A 23,211-nucleotide genomic window follows, 5' to 3' on the forward strand; every position below is an offset into this window, starting at 1 on the left:
ATATCCCTGACTTGGTACAGGCATTTCCTCATGTAATAAATTGTGGGTTAAACCTGGTTTTATTACTAGGTTATCCTCTCAATCATTCAATTGCATAACAGTCGCATAAAATTCCATTATATTGACAACAATGTGTGAACAAAATAACCAGACATAAATAGGTAAAAATGACAAAAAATATTGGCACAAAAGTCTCATTGTGTTATAATCGTTATCCAAATACACATACATGTAACGATATATCTCTGTGAGTTTGATAAGAACACTCAAAATATGATGGACATCTTCAAGTAGACGAAAACTGATAAAAGAAAACACATTGGTTTCCGAAACATCAAATTAGCTCTGTTAATAAAAAAAATTCTAAATAATCTGACATATGTTGAAATAAGTCAGTTCGGTCAACAAAATAGGACACTATTCGGGACAGGTTTGATTGGCAATACTTAACTATGATAATATCATGTGTAAACATTTAAGTACTTTTAAACTGTGTTCATTGCACTATTTTATTGAAAAATGTTTTTAGGTTATATTTTATCAAATCGATTACATGATGTGTTGCAGTAATTGTAGGATCGGAAGGAAGGAATGAATTACTTGAATTATAACTAGTTATAGAAATAATCGGTCGTCGTTTCTCTCCAAGCGTGTGTGGATGGTGCAGTTGTTCCGACTTTAGCCTCTGTTGTTACTTTTGCATTTGTTTCACCTTTAGCCTCTGTTGTGACTTGTGCATTTGTTCCGACTTCAGCCTCTGTTGTGACATGTGCATTTGTTCCGACTTCAGCATGTGTCGTATCTCTTTCTTCAATCGCTCTGCAAAAAATTGAAAACATTAGTACATTTAATTTAAGAATTATTTTAAATTAATGGTAAAAGAATGTTTACAAAAAGGACACAAAAGAATACAAAAGCTTATTTGAAGGAGGAATAACTAAGGCTTCAGTAATTTACGTTACAAGCATTAACGATGTATGCCAAATCAGAATTTGTTTATGGTATGTAACCTGTTCCAAATGTATCTAGATTTGTGGTTTGGTTCGTAATATGTGGACAGCAATCATCTTTTCGATATCGTAACATGCATTTAGAATTATATCGCGACACCGTTTGCCTGCATGTTATCTTTCCACCTATTCCAGACAATGGTAGAGCCGTAACTGCGGTATTTTAGTTTTCAGATGATACAATTATCGATTAAGACACTAAATGTTATACGTAATTTAGTCAATCTAACATGTGCAGCATCTGTTTGTTCTTATCTGGAACTGCAATTTAACTGTAATGTTATATATCCGTCATAGCCTTACATACACAACTATATTTTTTATCGAACTCAATAATCACTTGTTGTCTGAAAAGTCCCATCGAGCTGTTGCAATTCGGTATCTATGCCTAATTATTTTTCTCGAATATTGGAATCTGTAATTCTTTTTTTTCAGAGTTAAGGTGTCGCAACTGTAAATTAAAGGGTTCAAACCAAAATCATAATATATTAAGTAAAAAATCAGCTGAGAAATTATGTCTTATTATATAAGCAAAATAACTATTTACTAGTAAATGAGTTTAACGATGTTCGAATCTCATAAATCGAGTAGAAAAAGACAAATATTTAAGTAACAAATAAGATTTGAGACAATCGGCTGAACTCCAAGTGATTAAAAATGAGAAGCTGACAATTGGAAAGTTGAAGTCATAATTTTTTGTCATAGATTCGTGTTTTGAGTCGTTATAAAGTAAATATCAATATATGTTCAAACTCTAACTGATTTGTGAGTTCTTACGTACTTTTCACAGATATATCGGTTGTTATGGTAACAATCGACGTCATTCCATTTACCCCAATATCTCATTTCCATGCAGTCCTCATTATATTTATTATTAGGCTCTCCCGGCCACCAATTCTCAAAGGTTAAAGCTTGATTGTCACTCCAGACGAAATATCCTTCCTGTTTGGTATCCGATCCTCCAATATATCGCCAATGACCATGAACTATTGGGAAGATAGACATACTACCGTATAGCAGGTTAATTTCGCGGGGTGTAAATTTTCGCTTATTTTCGCGGATAGAACAAAATCGCCAAAAGAAATTCCGCCAAATTAAAAGTGAACATGCAAAGGTATTGATAAAAGTTTTTAATCCGCCAAAATTATAATCGCCAAAATATTTCGTTTACCTTGTTTAATGAAAATCGCGAAATTTTACACCCGCAAAAATAACCTGATATACGGTATTGTGATTTAACAATATCAGCGCCAACTTTTTACATTTTCTATAATAGAACAAAATTGCATGATTAATCTTATATGAAATAGAAAAATTTGGTAGTCAAATTTAGAAAATACAAAATCTGCACTACCATTAGGATGTACTTGTATGGAACCTAAGCGGATAAAAAGACTGTGCTCCAGTTCCTTTTGAACTGATAGAACAATTTCACAAAACAGAACCATTTATTTAAATGCTAGCATTAAATAGTTACCAAAAGTACCAGGCTTATTAATTAATACGCCAGACGCGCGTTTCGTCTACATAAGACTCATCAGTGACACAATGAACAAAATAGTTAAATAGCCTAACAAAGTACAAAGTTGAAGAGCATTGAGGACCCGAAATTCCAGAAAGTTGTGCCAAATACGGCTAAGGTAATCTATGCCTGAGATCATAAAAACCTTAGTATTTCGAATAATACATACTTTTACAAACATTAAATTAAAAAAAATAGTCCACATAAGATTTGACAATATTGATAAGAATTGTAAAGGGCTCTGTATTTTGCATCCTTGAACAATTGCTGTCATCGTAAACTCATTCACCACTACACCTGTTATTATCCCTGTAAACTATTTTGATAGTATACCCAATACGTAACTTTTGAATTTGTTGAGAACCTAATAGATTAACATTGGCTGTATTTGACAAAACATTTAGCAATATTGGATCCTCAGTGCTCTTCAACTTCGAACTTTATTTGCCTTGAATAAAGACAAAAATAGTACCAGTATACCGCTGTTCAATAGTCATGTTTCAAATAAGAAAAAAAATCCGGGCAACAAACCAAAATCAAGGGAAATACATAAACAATAAGGGGGAAACAACGGAACAACAGAAATACTGATCTATAACAAAGGTAAAGGCTAACACAAACAGGAAAGGACTGTAGTTAACAACTGACATTCTCCTAACGTTGGACAGGACAAGACATACATGTGGGTTGAACCTAGTTTTATGTCTAGCCAAACCTCACGCTTATATGGCAACATTAACAATACAGGTAAAGTGAAAACACTTCGTAAAAGAACAAACACTCAGCACGGAGAAATAAATAAATACATAATAAAATAATATTTCACAGAGAGGGACGTATTTTTTGTGAAGTTTATATTATAACAGGTACATTTCTAAAATTAAATAGATTAGTTTTTATTACAGATACGTACAAGATCATTAAATTTGGATTGCGTTTGTAATGGTGTTATTTTATGTATTGTGACCATGACAAGAATATTACAATGCAATTGTGTTTGTAAGGGTGTTATTATTAGTACTTTCTAGTGTCGGGTTTTCTGCATAATCGAAATCTGTCTGATGATTCTTTTCTAGGCCAAATGTGCGTCGGATGTATAACTTATCAATCCTGGTATGTATGTTGAGTTTATTTAACTACAAATGAATACAAATTATTTCAGAGTTTGTTGATAGATGCGTTCTTCGTGTTTGTATTGTGCGTTTTATTTTTACGAGATACTATAAACAGTCAAGGGGAGAGGTCAGAGCACACTTGACAATGGTTTAACACAACCACATTTTGTTCAGTCAGACTATCTGAATCTGATGTTCAATAGTTGTCGTTTATTCTTGTGGTTTATGAGTGTTTCTCGTTTCTTGTTTTTTTTTATATAGATTATACCGTTGGTTTCCCCGTTTAAATAGTTTTAAACAAGTAATTTTTTGGGGCCCTTTATAGCTTACTGTTCGGTATGAGTCAAGGCTCTGTGTTGAAGACCGTTCTTTGACCCTATAATGATTTACTTTAAATTTATAGAATGTGACTTGGACGGAGAGTTGTCTCATTGGCATTCATACTACATCTTTTTATGCATGTATCTTTTATCTGAATCGTTTCTTGTTTATTTTTGTCCGTACACCTGTCTTTTGGGTTAATCAGGTGTTGATTGTGCATGTTTCATGTCAAAAGTATATTCTTGGAATTTCTTGTTATCATTACAAAGACTTTTTAATATTAGTTCAAATACTAATGAACAAACGAAATTAAAATTATACGACTTAACAGTCGGTCATTCTTAGTACGAGAGTGCCTGATGAACGTGATTCAAGAAATATTTTTCATCAATAAAAAAGTTTATATTTTGTTACTTTAAATTTTTTAACATTCTATGGACTATTTCCTTAGATTTGTTTAATGAGGAAAATAGTTTCGTAATCCATCGGTATTTTGCAATTGCGACCGTTGATTATATTTTCGATTAAATTAATTCCTGATAAGTTACTTACATACTTCGTGCATCTTGTCATGCACATAGACATTTTCACCTTCGTCGTTTGGTTCAACAAGATAGGCACCAGCTCTTTTACACATTTTCTAAAATAGAAAAAAACAGCATAAAGATGGCATGAGAAACGTTGCTATATTCAGAAAAAAAAAAATATGTTCATAAAACATAATGAATGTTCGTAAAACCGAATATTTGTTCATAAAAATAAATTATAAATTTAATAAATTAAAATATGTGTTCATAAAAAAAATTACATATGCATAAACATAAAAATATGTTTATAAATGAGTTTTTTGTTCATTAAAACATTGATTTATTTTCATAAATACAAATAATTTTTCATAAAAAAAGTGTTCATAACAATTAGATATCGTTTCATAAAATTAAAATTATTATTCATAAAATCAAAATAATCATTCATATAGTCAACATATTGAATCAGAAAATCAAAATATGGAATCAGAAAATCAAAATATTGAATCATAGAACTCGTTTAAACAACTAAATCCTCGCATTGCAATATGTATTAGTTTTTGTGAAATTTGAATTTATATATTTACATGACGCAGTATTTCTTCTATAGTTCACTGGCGCATTTTTATCAATTTTCTGTTTGCAATATAAAGGCAACAGTAGTATACAGCTGTTCGAAATTCATAAATCGATTGAGAAAAGACAAATCCGGGTCATAAACTAAAACTGAGGGAAACACATCAAATATAAGAGGAGAACAACGACACAACAAAAATACTAAAATGAAACACACACAGAAACGAACTATATTATAACAATGGCCAAACAGTCTAATCAAATACTTATTCTATTTACCTGAGCTTCGGCATATGTTGCCATTTTGCCAACAGTTCTGTAGTAATGATCTTCATATCTGAATAAATTGGTTTTTGACAACCATGTTCCAAAAGAACTGCTGCCTATATATTTATCACTGTAATGATTATAATAACTTTAACAACTTCTGCTACAAATTCTACTTTTACTTATGATATATAGCCAATAACTGTTTAGTGTCTTTACATATCAGCTGTATTTGTACGAGGCTAGGAAACAAGGTGTATGCGAGCTTTTAGCGAGCTACTACACCTGTTTCGAGCCGAGTACAAATACAGCTGATATTTAAAGACACTAAACAGTTATTGTCTTTATCCTGCAATTAATTATGTATATTGTTTGTGTTTTGAAAGACACAAAAACTAACATATTTAGCATTTATTTTCGATTTGTAATCACTTGAGGCCTGCGTAGTAATATCAAAATCACACATTACGCTGAAGACGGGTTCGCAAAATAGAATCTCAAATGGTCAACAATAATACATCGCTCAAGGAGAATAATTATCTATTTTAACATAACAACTAATTTCAACAGTAAAAAAAATAACAAAACATTGTCAAATTTGAAACAGAAGTGTACGAGTTGTCCTACGCTTCAGGCTTGACATTCACTAAATATGCATGCTCAAATTGACATGGTTGATTTTGTAACACAATCATACACATTCAAGTTTTGAAATCGACAATTGTCATCGTCATTGGAATAAACATTCTGAGGTCACACAGGTTCAAACAATACTCAGTCCGGCAGTGGGCGGAGGTTTAAAGCGATATCTGTATAGTATACAGATACAGCATAGCGATATCTGTAGGGCTGTATCTGTATAGTAGGACACCCAATTGCAGGATAAATAATAATAAACAAAAAGTAGCGATACACAAGATTTAAGTTGAACTTATCAAAATAAATATTAAATAGAAACACATGGTTTTAATTATCCCATGAAAAACGTTTTATTTAGAGAGCGAGTGGATAATAAAGCGTAACGCTGACAATGTCTGTAAGGGGTCAACTCGTTTTGCTGGAAATGAAGACAAAACAATGGCAAGAAATTTCAAGATGAGAAGTTAGTATTAAAAAAATTACAAAGGAATTTAATGGATTTTATAGACTTTGTACATGCTCAATTTTTACGTTTCCATAAGTTTTATTTTAAATCTTTTGATAAAATAATAAATTTTTCAAATAAAAGCTTATAATTTATAAAAAAAAAATGGCGTCTTGGTTTTGTATCAATTGTTTTAACGAGAAAACGCCACTCTGTAAAACTTAAACAAATGAGGCTATTGCTCACCTTAGTACATATTATCTAATCTATTTAGAAACGGAATAACAACTTAAATGCCTTGGTTATTCTATTTTTTTGTTTTGTTTATCGGAATATTTTGTATACTATTAATATTGTTAGATCAAATATCATGCGACCATTTGAAATCTTGAAAGACGATGACTAAAAATAATCACGTGAATACCAAAAGGGGGCTAGTCATTTGTTATTGACTGGGTAAATGTTTTCCTTTTTATATCAATCACCCATTATACGATTTCAAAGTAATGTTTTTGGCAAATGTCGCGATTTGTAGAATTATGATAGAAATTGTAAATGTCAAGAGGACATGATTAGAGAATAAAAGACCGATATAAATTCCGTGTGTAACACGCGTGATTCTGTTGTAACCCGTTTCAACTACTATTTGTGACAACGATTTTGGAATGCCTGAATTTTAAATAACAACAACAACAACAACAAAAACACACATACACACATACACATTTTAGAGGATATAAATATCTATAAACACAATACTTAACACCGTTCAAGTTCAATCTTGCATAAAAAATAATACAATTTTTTTAGTTACAATTATTATTTGGTGACTAAACATTTACAGATAAATGTGTGTATAAAAAATGTCGGACATTGACAATTGAGCAAAGGTTCACTTAATATGTATATCCATGAATCGTTTATTAAGTTGTGAATGAAAAATTGTTTTCATTTAGGAAAACATGTTGTCGTGGATATTATATTACGCAGTTTTTTAAAAGTCCGGGGCAAATCATTTGTTGAACATTTAGGTTCGAGGTTTACCTACATCAACACAAAAAAAACAAGTACGTTTAATTCAAAATCTTGCAATACTTTATTTTTGTGGGTATCAATTTTTGTGGATCGCTAAAACTCGCATATTCGTGGACATTTAATTTGGTGGTTATGCAAATCTCTGTATAAAAAGCCTGTTTAAAACTTGTTATTCCTTAAACATTTGAATTCGTTGTTCATCTGTACCCACGAAACCACGAAAATTGGTATCTAACAAATAATAATGAATCCGAAATATTTTACCTCTCACAAATGAAATATTGTTTTTCGTCACACGAGTATGAATCCCAGTAGCCAAGATAGCCCATTCTTGTGCATTTTGGCCTATCTGATTCGTCGTTTTCAATTTCTAGCCAGTTCATCACTATTGCTTGCAGTAACATATCCACCAGCTTCTTTTTCATGAACAATACCCATAAAGAACCAAGTACCTGGTTTAAAAAATACCAAATTTAATTAAATAAAGGCAACAGTAGTATACCGCTGTTCAAACTCATAAATCCATGGACAAAAAACCAAATTCGGGGTAACAAACTAAAACTGAGGGAAACGCATTAAATATAAGAGAACAACGACACAACACTACAATGTTACACACACAGAAACCGACCAAGCATCAGACAAAATCTCACGAGAATAACAAATATAACATCAAAACCAAATACATAAGTTTAGGATAGACAGGTACCATGACACGTCTTATCGCAATGTGAATTTACACTCACAAATAAGAGAAAACAAACGACGCAACGTTAAAATGTAACACACACAGAAACGAACTATAATATAACAATGGCCATATTCCTGACTTGGTACAGGACATATTAAAGAAAAAAATGGTGGGTTGAACCTGGTTTTGTGGCATGTCTAACCTCCCTCTTATATAGCCATATGAAATATAACATTAAAATGACAACTGAACACCACAGGACTACAATATAAATAAATTGGAGAACACAATTGACAAAGAAACACACGAACAACAGCCAACAAAAGGCAACAAGTTCAAAATTTTAATACGCCAGAAGTGCATTGTGTCCGTACAAGATGTACTAGTGACGCCCAGATACAAACGTTTGAAAGCCGAAACAAGCACAAAGTCGAATAGCATCGAGGACCAAAGGATAAAAAAAAGTGTGCCAAAAACGGCCAGGATTTTCTGTTAGTTACCAGAACATCCCTATTATTTATAATAATTTATACTTTTGCAAACAGTAAATTTATAAAATTACTATACAAAGGATGTACATGATTAACTAATTACAGGAAACAACTGAAATACATTACATAACCAGATATTTGCAAGACAAAATGTAGACACATCCGAATAAGTTTAAACCTCAACGCCAAGTGACGTCATAATTAAATGAGGTTTACATGATTTGATACAGACCTGTTTATTATTGTGTACACTTGAGAGGAAAGCCAGAGATGAAATTCTGAATGCACTCTACGTATACGCTTAACTATTATTGGAAATTTGTGATAGTACATTCAAATATAAAACAGGTGTTAACACTTACAATAACTTAAAAAACGAACATAAAAGAAAATATCATTTATCCGGTCAGTACAGAATCACTGACTTCTGAACTGATTATACACTGAGGGAACTACTATCAACTAAAAGCGGTCTCGATCAAGTGAACAAAAATTAAAACAAAATTACAAGTTATGATCATGTATAGTTTGCTACCGAAGCTCTTTTTCTGTATTTGAATTATTTGAAACACCAAGTTATTTTTCTACACGATGCATGGTTTTGAAAATTCACGTCACACAAACAAAAATCTCTTTGTTAAAAATTTGTGCACATAGACTAGTATCAAACAAATTAAAATATCTAGTTAAGAAATTGTTTAAGCTACAGACAAAAAAACCTTATCATTGTTCATGCTCAAGAGATTTTCATTAATACATGTCCATCGTATTGGAAAAATTATTTTGTAAACAATATTTATAGATTATCGTTGATCATTTCAACGAGATTGTTTTTCTCGGTACGGCGAAAATGAGAAAAGAAATCGAGTTGCGATGACTAATGATAATCTGTTTATCGATGTGTTTAAATATTTACCAATGACGACATTGTCAATTTCATTAGCAACGACATGTGCCCCTTTAGTTTCTAGCGATAATATTTCATATCACTCGAATCTGATGAGAAACAAAATTATCAGTCAGCAAGATCAAAGGAAATTTTCGTAAAACAGCGATAAAACTATATCATATATCACTCAGCTGGAAATGTAGAAAAAGATGTCAAGTGTCAAAAGAAATGTTTTTTTTTAATGTAATTTGAAACAGAGTAGCGAACATCCTTCATACACTTCTAAATGTCAATTATAACTACCTGCACCAAACGTCATTCGAGCAATGAAATCATTCTCGTCATGGTCCTCTATTTCCGTCAGATATCCACCACGGCTCTCACATGCACGCTGCAATAAGTTTTATTTTATATTTGTCCTGAATGTTTGCATATTTTTATTTTACACTTTAGTGTTTCTGTTGTTTCGTTGTTTTCCTCTTATAGTGGATGTTTTCCCTTGGTTTTTTGAAAATAAGTATCCAAAAACATCACAACGAAATTCGACTGCTATACTTAATCAATAAAACCATTTAGTATTGTTCCATTTCGAAATATACCCTTTGGATAACTTCAAACCTATCTTAACTTTAGCCCTAGTGATAATATGAATTAAATATAAGTTAATTCCCTATTGAGGTACACAAGATGACATTTTTTAAAAGTTAATTGAATTTGACCTGTATTTGTAGATTGGTTAAACTGTAGAAATTGAAGATATCATTTTTTTAAATTGTAACACGGTGATGACTGCTGTACCCATATTTTGACTATTTTATTTATTATGTCTGTTTAATTCACGCATCGTTGTAAATTTAACGGAATTTGACGAGACAGTCGTACAAAGTGAGAGGTTTAGCGCTATAAAACCAAGTCAGGAGTATGACAGATGTTGTCCATTCGTTTTTTATGGGTTTTGTCATTTGATTTTGCCATGTGATAAGGGACTTTCCGATTTGATTTTCCTCTGAGTTCAGTATTTTTGTGATTTTACTTTTTTTATACAACTATTTCCTTGCAGAATCAAAAACATTCTCCGTATTTGGTAAAACCGAAACTAAAATTTTTCTTTTAATACTAGTTGTCAACAATGAATATTTCTTTAATAGTATAAGGTTATTTAATGGTTTGATTTGCAAGAACATGAATATTATCCAAAGTACATTGATTATAAAAAAAATTGTGTTATGCCATATGCTTTTTCCTATATAGAAGTCATTGTCATTAATAAATCAGAACAAAGACTATTTTGTCCCACTATCAAAGTGGAGCTTTCACAATATCATATCGGGAAGCCTTTTTTATTGTGGTTGTTGTATTTTATATCATTTTGCTTTTTGTGGTCTGTGTCATCGTTATCGTGCTATCATACTACAGGGGCGGATCCAGCCATTCTAAAAATAGGGGGGTAACACAGGATAAAGGTGGGGTTCTATTCATATGTCCCCAATCAAATGCATTGATTGTCCCCCCAAAAAAACCGGACCCACTTTCCGCTGGATCCGCCACTGTGTTGTTTATTTTAAAATTTATTTGATAAAACGTAGGTTGAATATACATGTAAAGTTATCTATCATGCTGCTAACTAAGCATGCATAATAGTAGTGGGGTACACGTCAGCACAGAGGGCGCACAAAGAATTAACAGTAAACTGTGTGAGTTTCTAAATAGCCCAAACACAAACGTCGTCGTATCAAACACTCCGATTGATCGAAAACGCAACAGAAGTGACAAAACTACTCCAACATCTGCAGACCGGACATCCAAAGTATCAAGAAAAGAGACAGGAATAGATCATGATTAAACCCATGTGAATAAACACTCAGACTACTTAATCTGATTTTAATGTTAAAAAACAAATATTTAAAAAAAACAAAACAAACAAAAACAAACAAAAAACACAAATGTATCACTGTAAATATTATGTCCACTTTTTTAAACATATTTTTCGTATGTATATGTTATTTAAAAATAATTCGTTTATATGCCTATATGTATATATTGCAAAAAGTGCAAACATTGCTAAGCTATACCAAACTGTATTGTTAAATATTGAGAAGATGAATAAGTATCTGTTTATTATACCTTTTACGGTTTTTAAACGACGCTTAGTATTGTTATATGATGAGAACACGAATGAGTATCTGCTTATTACACCTTATACGGTTTTTAAACGACGCTTTATGATTAAAGTTTTACCTGATTTGTTTACACAAAGGTATACACATAAACGATCCGTTAAGTTTATTGTTCCAAATAGATATAATCAGGTTCAAAGCATTCAAGTGAAACATTTAAATGACGAAAGAAAGAAACAAAAAAATATTCGATCTTAATATGTCTTTGTCAATTGCTTCTATAAACGTAAATGGTTTACGAAACAATAAAAAACGAGATATGATTTTTAATTGGTTAGTTTTAAAAGAGTTCGATATTATTTGTCTTCAAGAAACACATTGTTCAAAATCTGATATTGATAACTGGGGTAATGACTGGAAAAAATTTGGGGGAGGGGAATCAGTTTGGAATTGCGGAACTTCTGATTCAAGGGGAGTGGGATTCCTTTTTCAAAAGAATTTTTCCGAAAATATAACTTTTATAAATCACGATGAAAACGGAAGATGTCAAATGTGTGACATAAAGAAAGATAATGCTGTATATCATATTATTAATGTATATACACCGAACAACGGTTCCGATAGAAAGACTTTTTACGAAAATTTGCGCAACTTAAATAAAGTGTATGACGATGATAGCGTTGAACACTACACCGTATTATTAGGAGACTTTAATTGTACTTTAGACAAAAAAAATAGACAGAATGCCATCACATCAAAATAATGACGTCGGTACAATTGAATTAAAAAATCTTTTATTGAGATATGAATTAGATGATATATGGAGATCTCGATTTCCAGATACAAAACGTTATACGTTTCAGAGAGGAAACTCTAAGTCTCGTATAGATTTTATTTTCTGCAGCAAATCTTTGAATAGTAAAATATTTAACACTCGTATATCTCATTTCCCATTTAGTGATCACGAAATAGTTACATCAAAAATTAAGTTAGATGATATAGAAAGAGGGCCGGGTATGTGGATTATGAACTTAAATACAATTAAATCTGAGCAGTTTTCAAATGCTTTTAAAATCTTTTGGGAAGGATGGAAAAATAGTAAAGACAAATATAATGATATACAAGAATGGTGGGATATTACCAAAAGTAAAATAAAATTTCCAACAATTGATGTAAGTAAAACACTAAATCGAGTATATAATAACAATCACATTAAAAAACTTGAAAAACAACTCGAAGGATTAAAATTAGTAGAGGAAAAAACAAGTATCACCAATTCTAGAATAACCGAAATTGAAAGCGAAATTAAGGATATTTATACAAATTTTACAGAATCTGCGAAAATTAGGGCAAAAATTAAATGGTCAGAAGAAGGTGAAAAATCAACGAAATATTTTTTTAGTTTAGAAAAGAAAAATGGCCAAAACAAGTTATGGAATCGTATAAAAACAAAAATGGGTGAGTATAAATATGATATTGATTCGATATTAAAAGAACAAGTAAATTTCTATTCCACACTTTTTACGGCTGAAGGGTGGGACAAAAATAGCGGTGAAAAGCTTTGCCAATTTATTGAAAATAAGGTAAGTTCGGACGATAAGGAGATGCTTGATAGTAATATAAATATGGAAGAATTAGAAAAAGTGCTCAAAGATCTCAAGACTAACAAACCACCAGGTGAGGATGGCATTATATCTGAATTTTACATACTATATTGGGATATAATAAAAAATGATTTTTTCACACTCCTTCAAGAAATATTTGATAAAAATGTCTTAAGTAAATCACAACATAAAGGGGTTCTTACGTTATTACATAAGGGTGGTGAAAGGGAAAATATTAAAAATTGGAGACCTCTTACATTACTTAACACCATTATAAAATCATAGCAAAACTTCTTGCAATGAGACTGAAAAAAGTCTTACCGAAAATAATACATTCAGATCAAAAAGGGTTTGTAAAAGGAAGAAACATTAGTGATGCTAACAGATTAATTCAAGATATAATAGACTATATTGACAACGAAGATGAAGATGGAATAATAATATTTCTTGATCAACAAAAAGCTTTTGATAGAGTTGAATGGGAATGGGTGGATTTTGTATTAGAAAATTTAATTTTGGGGGGAAATTTAGACAATGGATAAAAATGTTACTCTATGATGCTATTACTTGTATAAAAACAAATGGACATGTTTCAAAATATTTTTCGATAACACGTTCGGCCAGACAGGGCTGTCCAATAGCACCCCTTATATATATTTTGCAAGCAGAACCAATGGTATGTGCAATACGAGGTAACAAGGAAATTGAAGGGATTCAAATACCTGGTGAGGGCGGTAAAAGTATAGAAACTAAATTATGCATGTTTGCTGATGACACTCAGCTTTTTAACAAAAATGAGAAATCAGTAGAAAAATCTTTTGATGTCCTAACGCTATACGAAAAAGCTTCGGGATCTAAAATTAATTTTGATAAAACCAAAGGTTTACTTATAGGATCTCTTAAAAGGAAAAAACTAAAATTTAATAAAATTAAATGGATCACATGTAGTGTAAAAACCCTCGGAGTAAATCACGGATATGAAATTGATAATGATGCTATATGGCAAAGTATAATAGAAAAGATTAAAAACTGTGTCCACGTTTGGAAAAGCAGGAAACTTTCATTTAGTGGTAAAACCTTAATTGTAAAAAATTTCATATTGCCCATGTGTAGTTATGAAATTGAAATGCGGGGAATTCTTGAAAAATATTCAAAAGAAATAAACAATATTATTTGGAATTTTATATGGGATGGGAAAGTTAACCAAATAGAAAGACAGGTTTGTTGTCTTGATATAACAAAGGGCGGAATGGGCATGATTAGTATAGACTTATTCATTAGAAGTAAACAAATAAAGTCTCTTTATCGCATTCTCCATGAACCATTAGAAAGCTGGAATGCGATTGGCAAGTATTGGCTTCGACACTTTGACAACAAGTATAATGATCAGTATTTTTTATGTAAATGTTCAAATATTAAAGGACTAAATATTAAAAATATTCCTTTATTTTATCAGAAAATGATTTTTACATGGTCTAATTTTCTAAAAATTGGAGATAATCCCAAAACTAAGAACGAGGTACTTAATATGAGACTATTTGGTAATTCAAAAATTTCATTTCAAAATAAGCCATTGTTTTTTTCTTCCTTTCTAAATAGTAACATGAAATATATCAAAGACATATGGAATGTAGAAACCAACAAATTTAACAGTTGTTGTTCTATATTTGAAAAACTTGTAGATAAAAAGAAACTGCATATCGGAATTTTCAAGAATTAAAAGTGCAATACCAATTGACTTCTTACAAATATTAGAAATTGATAATGAAATTAATAAGAAACCAAACATAGAATTGAAACTTTCTAATGAAATGGTTATATTAGACAGATCTGGGAAAACAATCAAACCAAAAGAATTAAAACTAAAATATATTCGAGACATGATTAATAAGAATATATATCCAAAATGTCAACTTAAATGGCAAGAATTTTATGGCCACGAAATTAATTGGAAAATAGTATGGGGCAATATGAAAAAAGTTAAAATCACCAATAAAATAAAAGAATTTCAATGGAAATGCATTCACAATATCATATATACGGAAAGTAGACTTAATAAAATGCAATTGTCAAACGGAAAATGTCATATTTGCCAAACTGTAAATAATACTGAAAATCTGCAACATTTATTTTTCGATTGCAATACAACAAAATTAATCATTAGTAAAATCAAAGATATTTTTACATTATGGAATATTCAATTAGATGATGATAATTTAAAACAATTTATGCTTTTGGGAGATAGCAGTGGTCACTCGAACCAAAATTTACTTGTAAATCTATTTTTTATTTTGACAAAATGGTCCGTGTGGAAAATAAGAAACAAAATTAAATATGATGGGATAAAAATGTCCTCTACATATATTTTAAATCTTTGGAAATCATACATGGTAACACATCTGAAATCTGTACCCTGTTACTTATCAATTAATACATTAGACAAAGAGAAAATAAACACATTAATTAATTTCATACTATAAGTACATACCTTGCAGGAGATAGCAGTCATGTTGTCTGGTTTTTTTTATATCTCTTTAATTTATATTGATTACGGTAATCCATGGTTTAAAGATGCACTCGATTATGTTAAAATATTATGTGAATCTGGTTTATAGGTGCACTCGTTTATGTTTTTATAATGTTATATTATTTACCACTAGTAGTACATTCTATAAAGATATTCCTTTTTCACTCATTGTCATATAAAAGAATATAAGTATTATTACATGTATACTATTTTTTTCGGATAATATAGTGCACATTTTTCAAACTCCTGCTTCCCGGACAGTTGGCTTAAATGTAAACGGGAATCCACAGTTTGCATCCTGGGCAACTGAGGACATTGTAAACAGGAAATATTTGGAATAAACAAGTATCAATTTAAAAAAAAAAAAAAAAAAGCATGCATAATCTATTTAACGTTACCTCTGCTGCTTTCCAGCTATATACACTGGATGTTGATGGCCAGTAACAGTGATCTTTATACTGAGACCATTGATCGGGACAGTCATCACAGCATACTAAACATGTAAAAAAAAATGCTTTGTTATTGACATTTTTGTGTTACTATTCGTTTAACACATTTGATTTCTTTAAAGTATTAACAACATAAAACTAATGTTTTGTCAAAAAAGACAATAGTCAAAGTTAACTGCAATATTTATTTGAATGCAAGATCTTTTTTGAAAATGTAGGTGCGAAGTTTAGCTAGTGGAAATAAAGTAGAAAAAGAGGCCGATTTTGGTAAGGTTCGTATTGCATAGCCATTAGCTTGTATGATTTTTTGTCATTGTTGTTAAACCATTCGTGTTTTTTTAATTTTATTTTAGGCAATGTTGATGTCTGTTTTATTGGACAAATTATTTTCCAATCGTCCTGTTAATGTCTGTTTTCTGTCATTTTTTTCCTTTTTAAGGTGGTACCCAACACCTTGACTAAAATTAATTTGGCTCGTTTAATTTTTATAAAATTTTGACAAAATATTTACTTTGACCCTCCGAAAAAAATATAAAAATTTCAGAAAATTTGAACCGATCACTTTCTCGGAAAAAAATGGTTGGATAGATAGCAGTTTGGCAAACTGATCATTGAGACGCTTAATAGTTCCCTTACAATACAACGTGATTAAAACCCTTAGCTGATTTTAAAGAGTTATCTCCCTGTAGTGTTAGGTACCACCTTAAGATTAAAAACAATAAATAAAGGGGACGTGGTGAAGTCAATTTGTAAATGTTGATTTAATTAATTCATTGCTTACAATTTTTTTCTGAAAGGCAAGGAATTCTTTAGTTCGTCCTTTTTTGCACATCTTCGTTAAGACCAAATGTATACGGACATCTTCTATTCACAAATTTAGCTGAACATGTTACCTAGCCTAAATTTGTATCGAAAAAGTTATTCTTGGAGTACCAGCTTTTGTGGATTTCGTTGGTACAGGTGAACCACGAGATTAAATGTTCAACGAATGACAAATTTGTTAAGACTTATATGCATACTTTAGCAAAACCACGAAATTAAATATCTATAAATATGCAAGTTTTCCTTTCTTTATGAAAATTGGCACCCACGAGTATAAATTAATACACAGTATGTGGAAAAAGAAGCCGATGACCCTTTCGGAGTACAAGCGTTCATCCCCGGCTGGTTTTTGATTAGGTTTGGGTTTTTTCATCAATCTTTAGTTATTCATATTAAAGAGTGGCGAAATATGCAGGAATTTCTCTCTAGATTTTCCGTTTACTTCTACTGTAATACTGACAATCCCACGCAAATTATGTACAACAAAAACATGCTTGTTTTGCGTATTTTATACATCATTAAAAAATAGTAGCTTACCATAAACGACTAACACCGAGAGCAATAACCCACCAAACATCTTTAGTATGAATTCAGTCCTAGTGTCTGATTTTTATAAAACTGGAAATTTTATATAGACTCGATTATTCATCATTACGGGGTGTCAAACGTTTTTGCAATCATAAATTTATCTGAAATTGGCTCTAATTGTCTTATTTTACTTTTAATGTATATTACCTCTGACCTGTCTACACAGATGATATATAAACAGTCGGAAAGCTGACCCCGGTTTGACCCCATTTCTTAAAGCAACAATGGACGTCATGTGATTACCATATATGGGCCATTTTTTTACCAAAAAAAGTGAAGCTCGTTTTTTGGAATTTGTAGTTTTTTGCATGAATTAAAACTAATTCCCTTTTAAGTGAACATTCTTGAGTATATAAGAAATATATTACTCAACTCAATTATGGATTAAACTAATTTTTTTCTCTCAAAATGTGTCTTCAAAGTCAAGGTGTTGACGAAAAAAATTGGTCACAGAAAATTAAAATCGTAATTTTCTTTCTTAACTTCTCGGGAAGCTATGCTGAATTTAAATTATGTTATGTAACATAACTTGGACTATGATGTGTCAAATTTGTGCCAGTTGATATGCTAAGATACGCAAATGTGCCAGTTAGATGTGTCGATATTTCTGACGAAGCGGGGCCGACGGTAATTCACGAGTTACGTCCCTTTGTTTGACACTATCATGGACAAACTATTGTTATATCAAGCAATATGCTGTTATTTACATGTGGATATTATTAAAAATTATCTTATTAAATATATTTTGATACTGTAAACATTTGCATAAAATAGAGAAACTCATTTTATCACTTTTCACAACTCAGTCCCTGTTAAATAGGCCCTATGTGCCCATATGTGCCATAATAGGGTTAATAATTTAATATTAATTTAATATTCCAAGAGTTAATTTAATATTCATGTTTTGGTAAGTATTTTTACTGCTGCAACCAAATTATTTTAACACAGAAATAAATGTCTACTCAATTTATACAAGGGGTAGTCTAAATATTCATGAATAATGGATCAGGACAGTATTAAAATGATAAAAAACAGGAATTCCTATTCATTACTGACACTTGCAAGTTGGTCCTACCTTTTTCATTTAAACATAAAAGAGATCATAATGAAAGTATTCTGAATGTAAAATCTTCATTATTTTAAATTTATAAAAGGAAAATTAGTTTGCAATCCTTGTATGAACAAACTAAATATAACCATATTGTCTCATTGATTTCATGCAAGTTATAGTTCTAATGAATGGACTCAAATTATAAAAATAACACACTAAACCAATAAATAAATGGTGCTGGTCATGAACTAGAAAATAAATAAGAACAAAATAGACTTAGTAATATTTTTCTTTTTCTATTTGAAAAATATAATAATAACATTAAAAAAACTATGCATTTTTACATTTATATAAAAGTATTTCAGAGCAGTTTCTGGGGGCTAAGTCAACAATTATGTTATAGATCACAAGTCAAAATTAAGTCACACTTCATGTCAGTATGATAATGCTTTGAATAAGATTGATTAAAATGATACTCTGAAAGAGATTGTTTGAAGGCAGCAACCATTTGTTTTCAGGGAGGGGGGGACTATGGATTTTTTTCCAGACAAGTTGAAAACAATTCTTCTCTTTCAATTTTAGCATTTCATTTAATGGCAGCTGAGGGTAAAACAAACATTTTTTTTTCTCAGGGTCAAAAACAAATTATTTTTTATCCAAAAATTGGAAACAAACTTTTTTTCTTCAAAACAATCAAAAGCCACCACCCCCTACCCCCTACAGAAAATCAAATGGTTGTTGGCTGCCTTAGTTGAAATTTAGGACAATACTTTCTCATTTACTTTTGCAGGATTCCTTTATCACAAAAAAAAGTATTATTTTAAACAACGAATGTGTTTTATGTCAGTGCATCTAAAGCAGTTAAGGTTGTGCAAAGACAGTATAAGATTTCCTTACCTTGGTTTAGTTAAGTCATACATTTCACTGACTTAAAGAGAATGCTGATCTCGCCATTACTTTTTCAAACAAGCATACTAAATGTGTGTACATTGACTGTGTTTAGATGCCAGGTGACATCGATGTGTAAGACCGAAAAACTACAATGTCAAAAAATGTCTTTCTTTTTGGAATTAAGTTCAAACGGGGTTTCCCAAGGGGTAATAGAACGTTATACTTTATGATTTTTTAAAATTTTGAGATACGTATTATTAATTGTTTGTATAGTACATATAGTCTTTGTTAATATGTGAAAAATAGAAGAAAATAATTTTAAACGACGATCAACGGCATTACGGGATCGTTAAAACACGGCCAATTTGACATGTTTGAGATTTTTTCCTTTTGATAATAAACTCCATGCTTAACAAATCGAAATAAATCTATTTCAGACCCTAATGGCAAGTAGGAAACTGAAAAAAAGATAAACTTCCAAATTGGCGCCAAAAAAAAAAAATCCGCGAAATTAACGCAATTTCAGAATGGCGGGTTTTAATATCAGTCCCATTGTTGTCTTAAGAAAGTAGCAACAACGGTCGTTTCTAAGGGCTTGCTTTCCGACTGTAAAAGGTCAATATTTACAACTTCTAAAATTACACTCATTAACAAAGATTAGATACCTAAATGTCAAATGATATGGTTTTAAAATTTTCTTTAACATTGTGGATTTTTAACTATCGTTAATTCATGTCAAAACTAAAACCATTTATTTGTTTTAAATATATATTTTGTCTCATGTGCTGTGTTAAGAGAGAAATTATTACCCCGTTCCCAATAAATTGCTTTTTGTGTGTGTTACATTTTAATGTTGTGTCGTTATATCTAATTCGTTTCCCTCATTTTTGGTTTGTTACTCCGATTTTGTTTTTTGTCCATAGATTTACGAGTTTTGAACAGCGGTATACTACTGTTGCCTTTATTTGATTTTTAACAGTTAACAGTGTCAGGGAACATATGACGTCTTTCATGTACTGTAAATTCGTTACACTACTGAACGTAAAGATTATTGTGTTACTTTGGCGGGTGCCACATGTGAAAAGAATCAGTTTACACTTCCGGATCAGCTGAGATCAACCGAGTTTTTTTATTTGGTTGCTGTTGCTCTGTCCAGTTTTCTATGTTGTGTTTTGTGTACTGTTTGTCTTTTTCGTTTTAGCCATGGTGTTGTCAGTTCATTTTCAAATCAATATGAGCTTGAATGTCCCTTTGCTATGTTTTGCTTCTCTTTTATATGGAGCAGGATCTGCTTACCCTTCCGGAGCACCTGAGATCACCCCTAGTGTTTTGGTGGGGTTCGTGTTGTTTATTCTTTAGTTTTCTATGTTGTGTCGTGTGTGCTGTTGTTTGTTTGTCTTTTTCATTTTTAGCCATGGCGTTGTCAGTTTGTTTTAGATTTATGAGTTTGACTGTCCCTTTGGTATCTTTCGTCCCTCTTTTATTGATGTATAGATAAATAACGAATAACGACAAGACAATGCACACTGACTATCAGAAGGTGATATTTTAAAAAATTATGCGAGAACATATAACAATTCTATCTCATTGATAACTTTCATTGCTTGAAATTCTTGTAATGAACCTCTGACTGAAACTTATCAGTACTAACATCTATGATTTGTGCGTAGATGATATATGATTATTTTTTTGATAGTAATAACAAGATTTCATTTAAATAAAAGTTATTGTAGGCAGTATTTGGAAATTCCCATCGATCAATTTTGAAATTATACCATCCTCAATTTATGATAATTATGTAATTGTATATCTTTGTAGGCGGTTTTCAAATTTCCCATCGTTCAATTATGAAATTATACCACCATCAATTACCATTTTTATGCTATTATATATTTTTAGATAATCCTTAAACATATATTGTCGGTCAATGCAAATTTTAACCAATACTTAAAGTTGTTCTTGTCATTTTCAAGGCAAAGACGAAACTATTATTAAAGCTAGAAAGAGTACAAGGGGATTTCTTAATTTCAAAATATTATTACTCATAGTTTCTGCGCATTTCATTATTTTTGTGGCATTTAAAGAAGCTTTATTATGTTGTCCCTTGAAGTAGGTTTGGTTTGTCAAATTTATGAAGTGGTATTTTCGTTCTTGGTAATATTCAATAACTAAGTTAAATCGGTTTATTACAATTGTGATAGAATTTAATTTTTCAAAAGGCTAAATAATATAAAAAAGAAGATGTGGTATGATTGCCAATGAGACAACTATCCACAAAAGACCAAAATTACACAGACATTAACAACTATAGATCACCGTACGGCCTTCAACAATGAGCAAAGCCAATACCGCATAGTCAGCTATAATAGGCCGCGATAAGACAATGTAAAACAATTCAAACGAGAAAACTAACGGCCTTATTTATGTAAACAAATGAACGAAAAACAAATATGTAACACATAAACAAACGACAACCACTGAATTACAGGCTCCTGACTTGGGACAGGCACATACATAAATAATGTGGTGGGGATAAAACTCCTCATAGGAACCAGGATTGAAATTTAGTATGTGCACTAGTCGCGTGTCTCGTCTACAAAAGACTCATCAATGACGCTCGAATAAAAAAAGGTAAAGGCCACAAATCCTAAAAGTTTTGCCAAATACTAATAAGGTTATCTATTCCTGAGATAGAAAAGCCTAACTATTTAAAAAATCAAGGTTTTGTAAACAGTTAATTTATAATTATTACTTTATCAATGATATTCATGTCAACACAGCTGTGCAGACTATTAGGCTGTTGGTACACTCGGGGGTGATTTCCAAGCTTATGTTAAAGGAGCAAAAAGAGGTCGAGAGTTGACATACTAAGTTCCGATATTTAAGTTGAATGTTTCAAGATAACAAAATGTTTATGTTCTTGACAATCAACTATTTTTGTAACGCTTTATTTTAAAGCCTTGATTTTTAACATCCCTATCGTCCATATTTCAACAAAATTTAGGCCTATGATACAAAGGACATGGGTGCTACGCTACACATTAATTCTTTAATTCAGAGATGTAAAATATTATATTTTTTTTGGTCAATACTATTAAAATATCTTGTTTGTCAATGTATGCACCCTATATATTATTTGCCCCAGTCGCCGTTGTATGACGTCTGCGTCACCGTCGTGGTCCGTCAACATAATACACTCTCATTTAATTTTGAAAAAAATATTTTGCCAATTGATTTTACACAAGTGTTATATTTAGTAAGACGCCTTCGTTTGACGAAAAAATATGACCGGTTCTAATCCTGGATTCCGTTTGGCCTATTTAGATAACTTTTCTATACTAAATAAATATGATGAATTATTTTGAAAGGGATAGACGATTTTGAACCCAACTCAAAAAAAAATATTCATGCGATAGGGCAGTATCGGTGACATATGTTTCCCACTTTTTCACTTATTTTGATTGGGTGTCAATGAATACTTATTGGTAATATATTTAACATACAAACTCTATTGAAAGTCACATTTTACCTTACACTCTACTGAAAGTCACATTTTACCTTACACTCTACTGAAAGTCACATTTTCAAATTTTAAATGAGAGAAGTCTCATTGGCACTTATGTCACATCTTACA

At 31.1% G+C, this 23,211-nt stretch overlaps 1 protein-coding gene across 2 annotated transcripts; it reads right to left on the reverse strand.

Moving 5' to 3' along the window:
• Window positions 1-483: 483 nt before the first annotated feature.
• Window positions 484-17,695, reverse strand: LOC139501074 (aggrecan core protein-like). 2 transcript variants are annotated; one of them, XM_071290053.1, is made up of 9 exons: window positions 17,585-17,695; window positions 16,175-16,269; window positions 9,832-9,919; window positions 7,722-7,909; window positions 5,351-5,468; window positions 4,521-4,608; window positions 1,792-1,996; window positions 713-819; window positions 484-676 (listed from the first exon to the last, which is right to left on the reverse strand). In XM_071290053.1, exons 4-9 carry the CDS (start codon window positions 7,880-7,882, stop codon window positions 612-614), a joined length of 744 nt encoding a protein of 247 aa, XP_071146154.1. In that variant the 5' UTR covers window positions 7,883-7,909; window positions 9,832-9,919; window positions 16,175-16,269; window positions 17,585-17,695; the 3' UTR covers window positions 484-611. The 2 variants fall into 2 exon arrangements, with proteins under 2 accessions (XP_071146154.1, XP_071146153.1); XM_071290052.1 differs by having other exon boundaries at window positions 484-819.
• Between the last annotated feature and the right edge of the window lie 5,516 nt (window positions 17,696-23,211).

Source organism: Mytilus edulis, chromosome 13 (assembly GCF_963676685.1).
Source record: "Mytilus edulis chromosome 13, xbMytEdul2.2, whole genome shotgun sequence".
Taxonomy (NCBI): domain Eukaryota; kingdom Metazoa; phylum Mollusca; class Bivalvia; order Mytilida; family Mytilidae; genus Mytilus; species Mytilus edulis.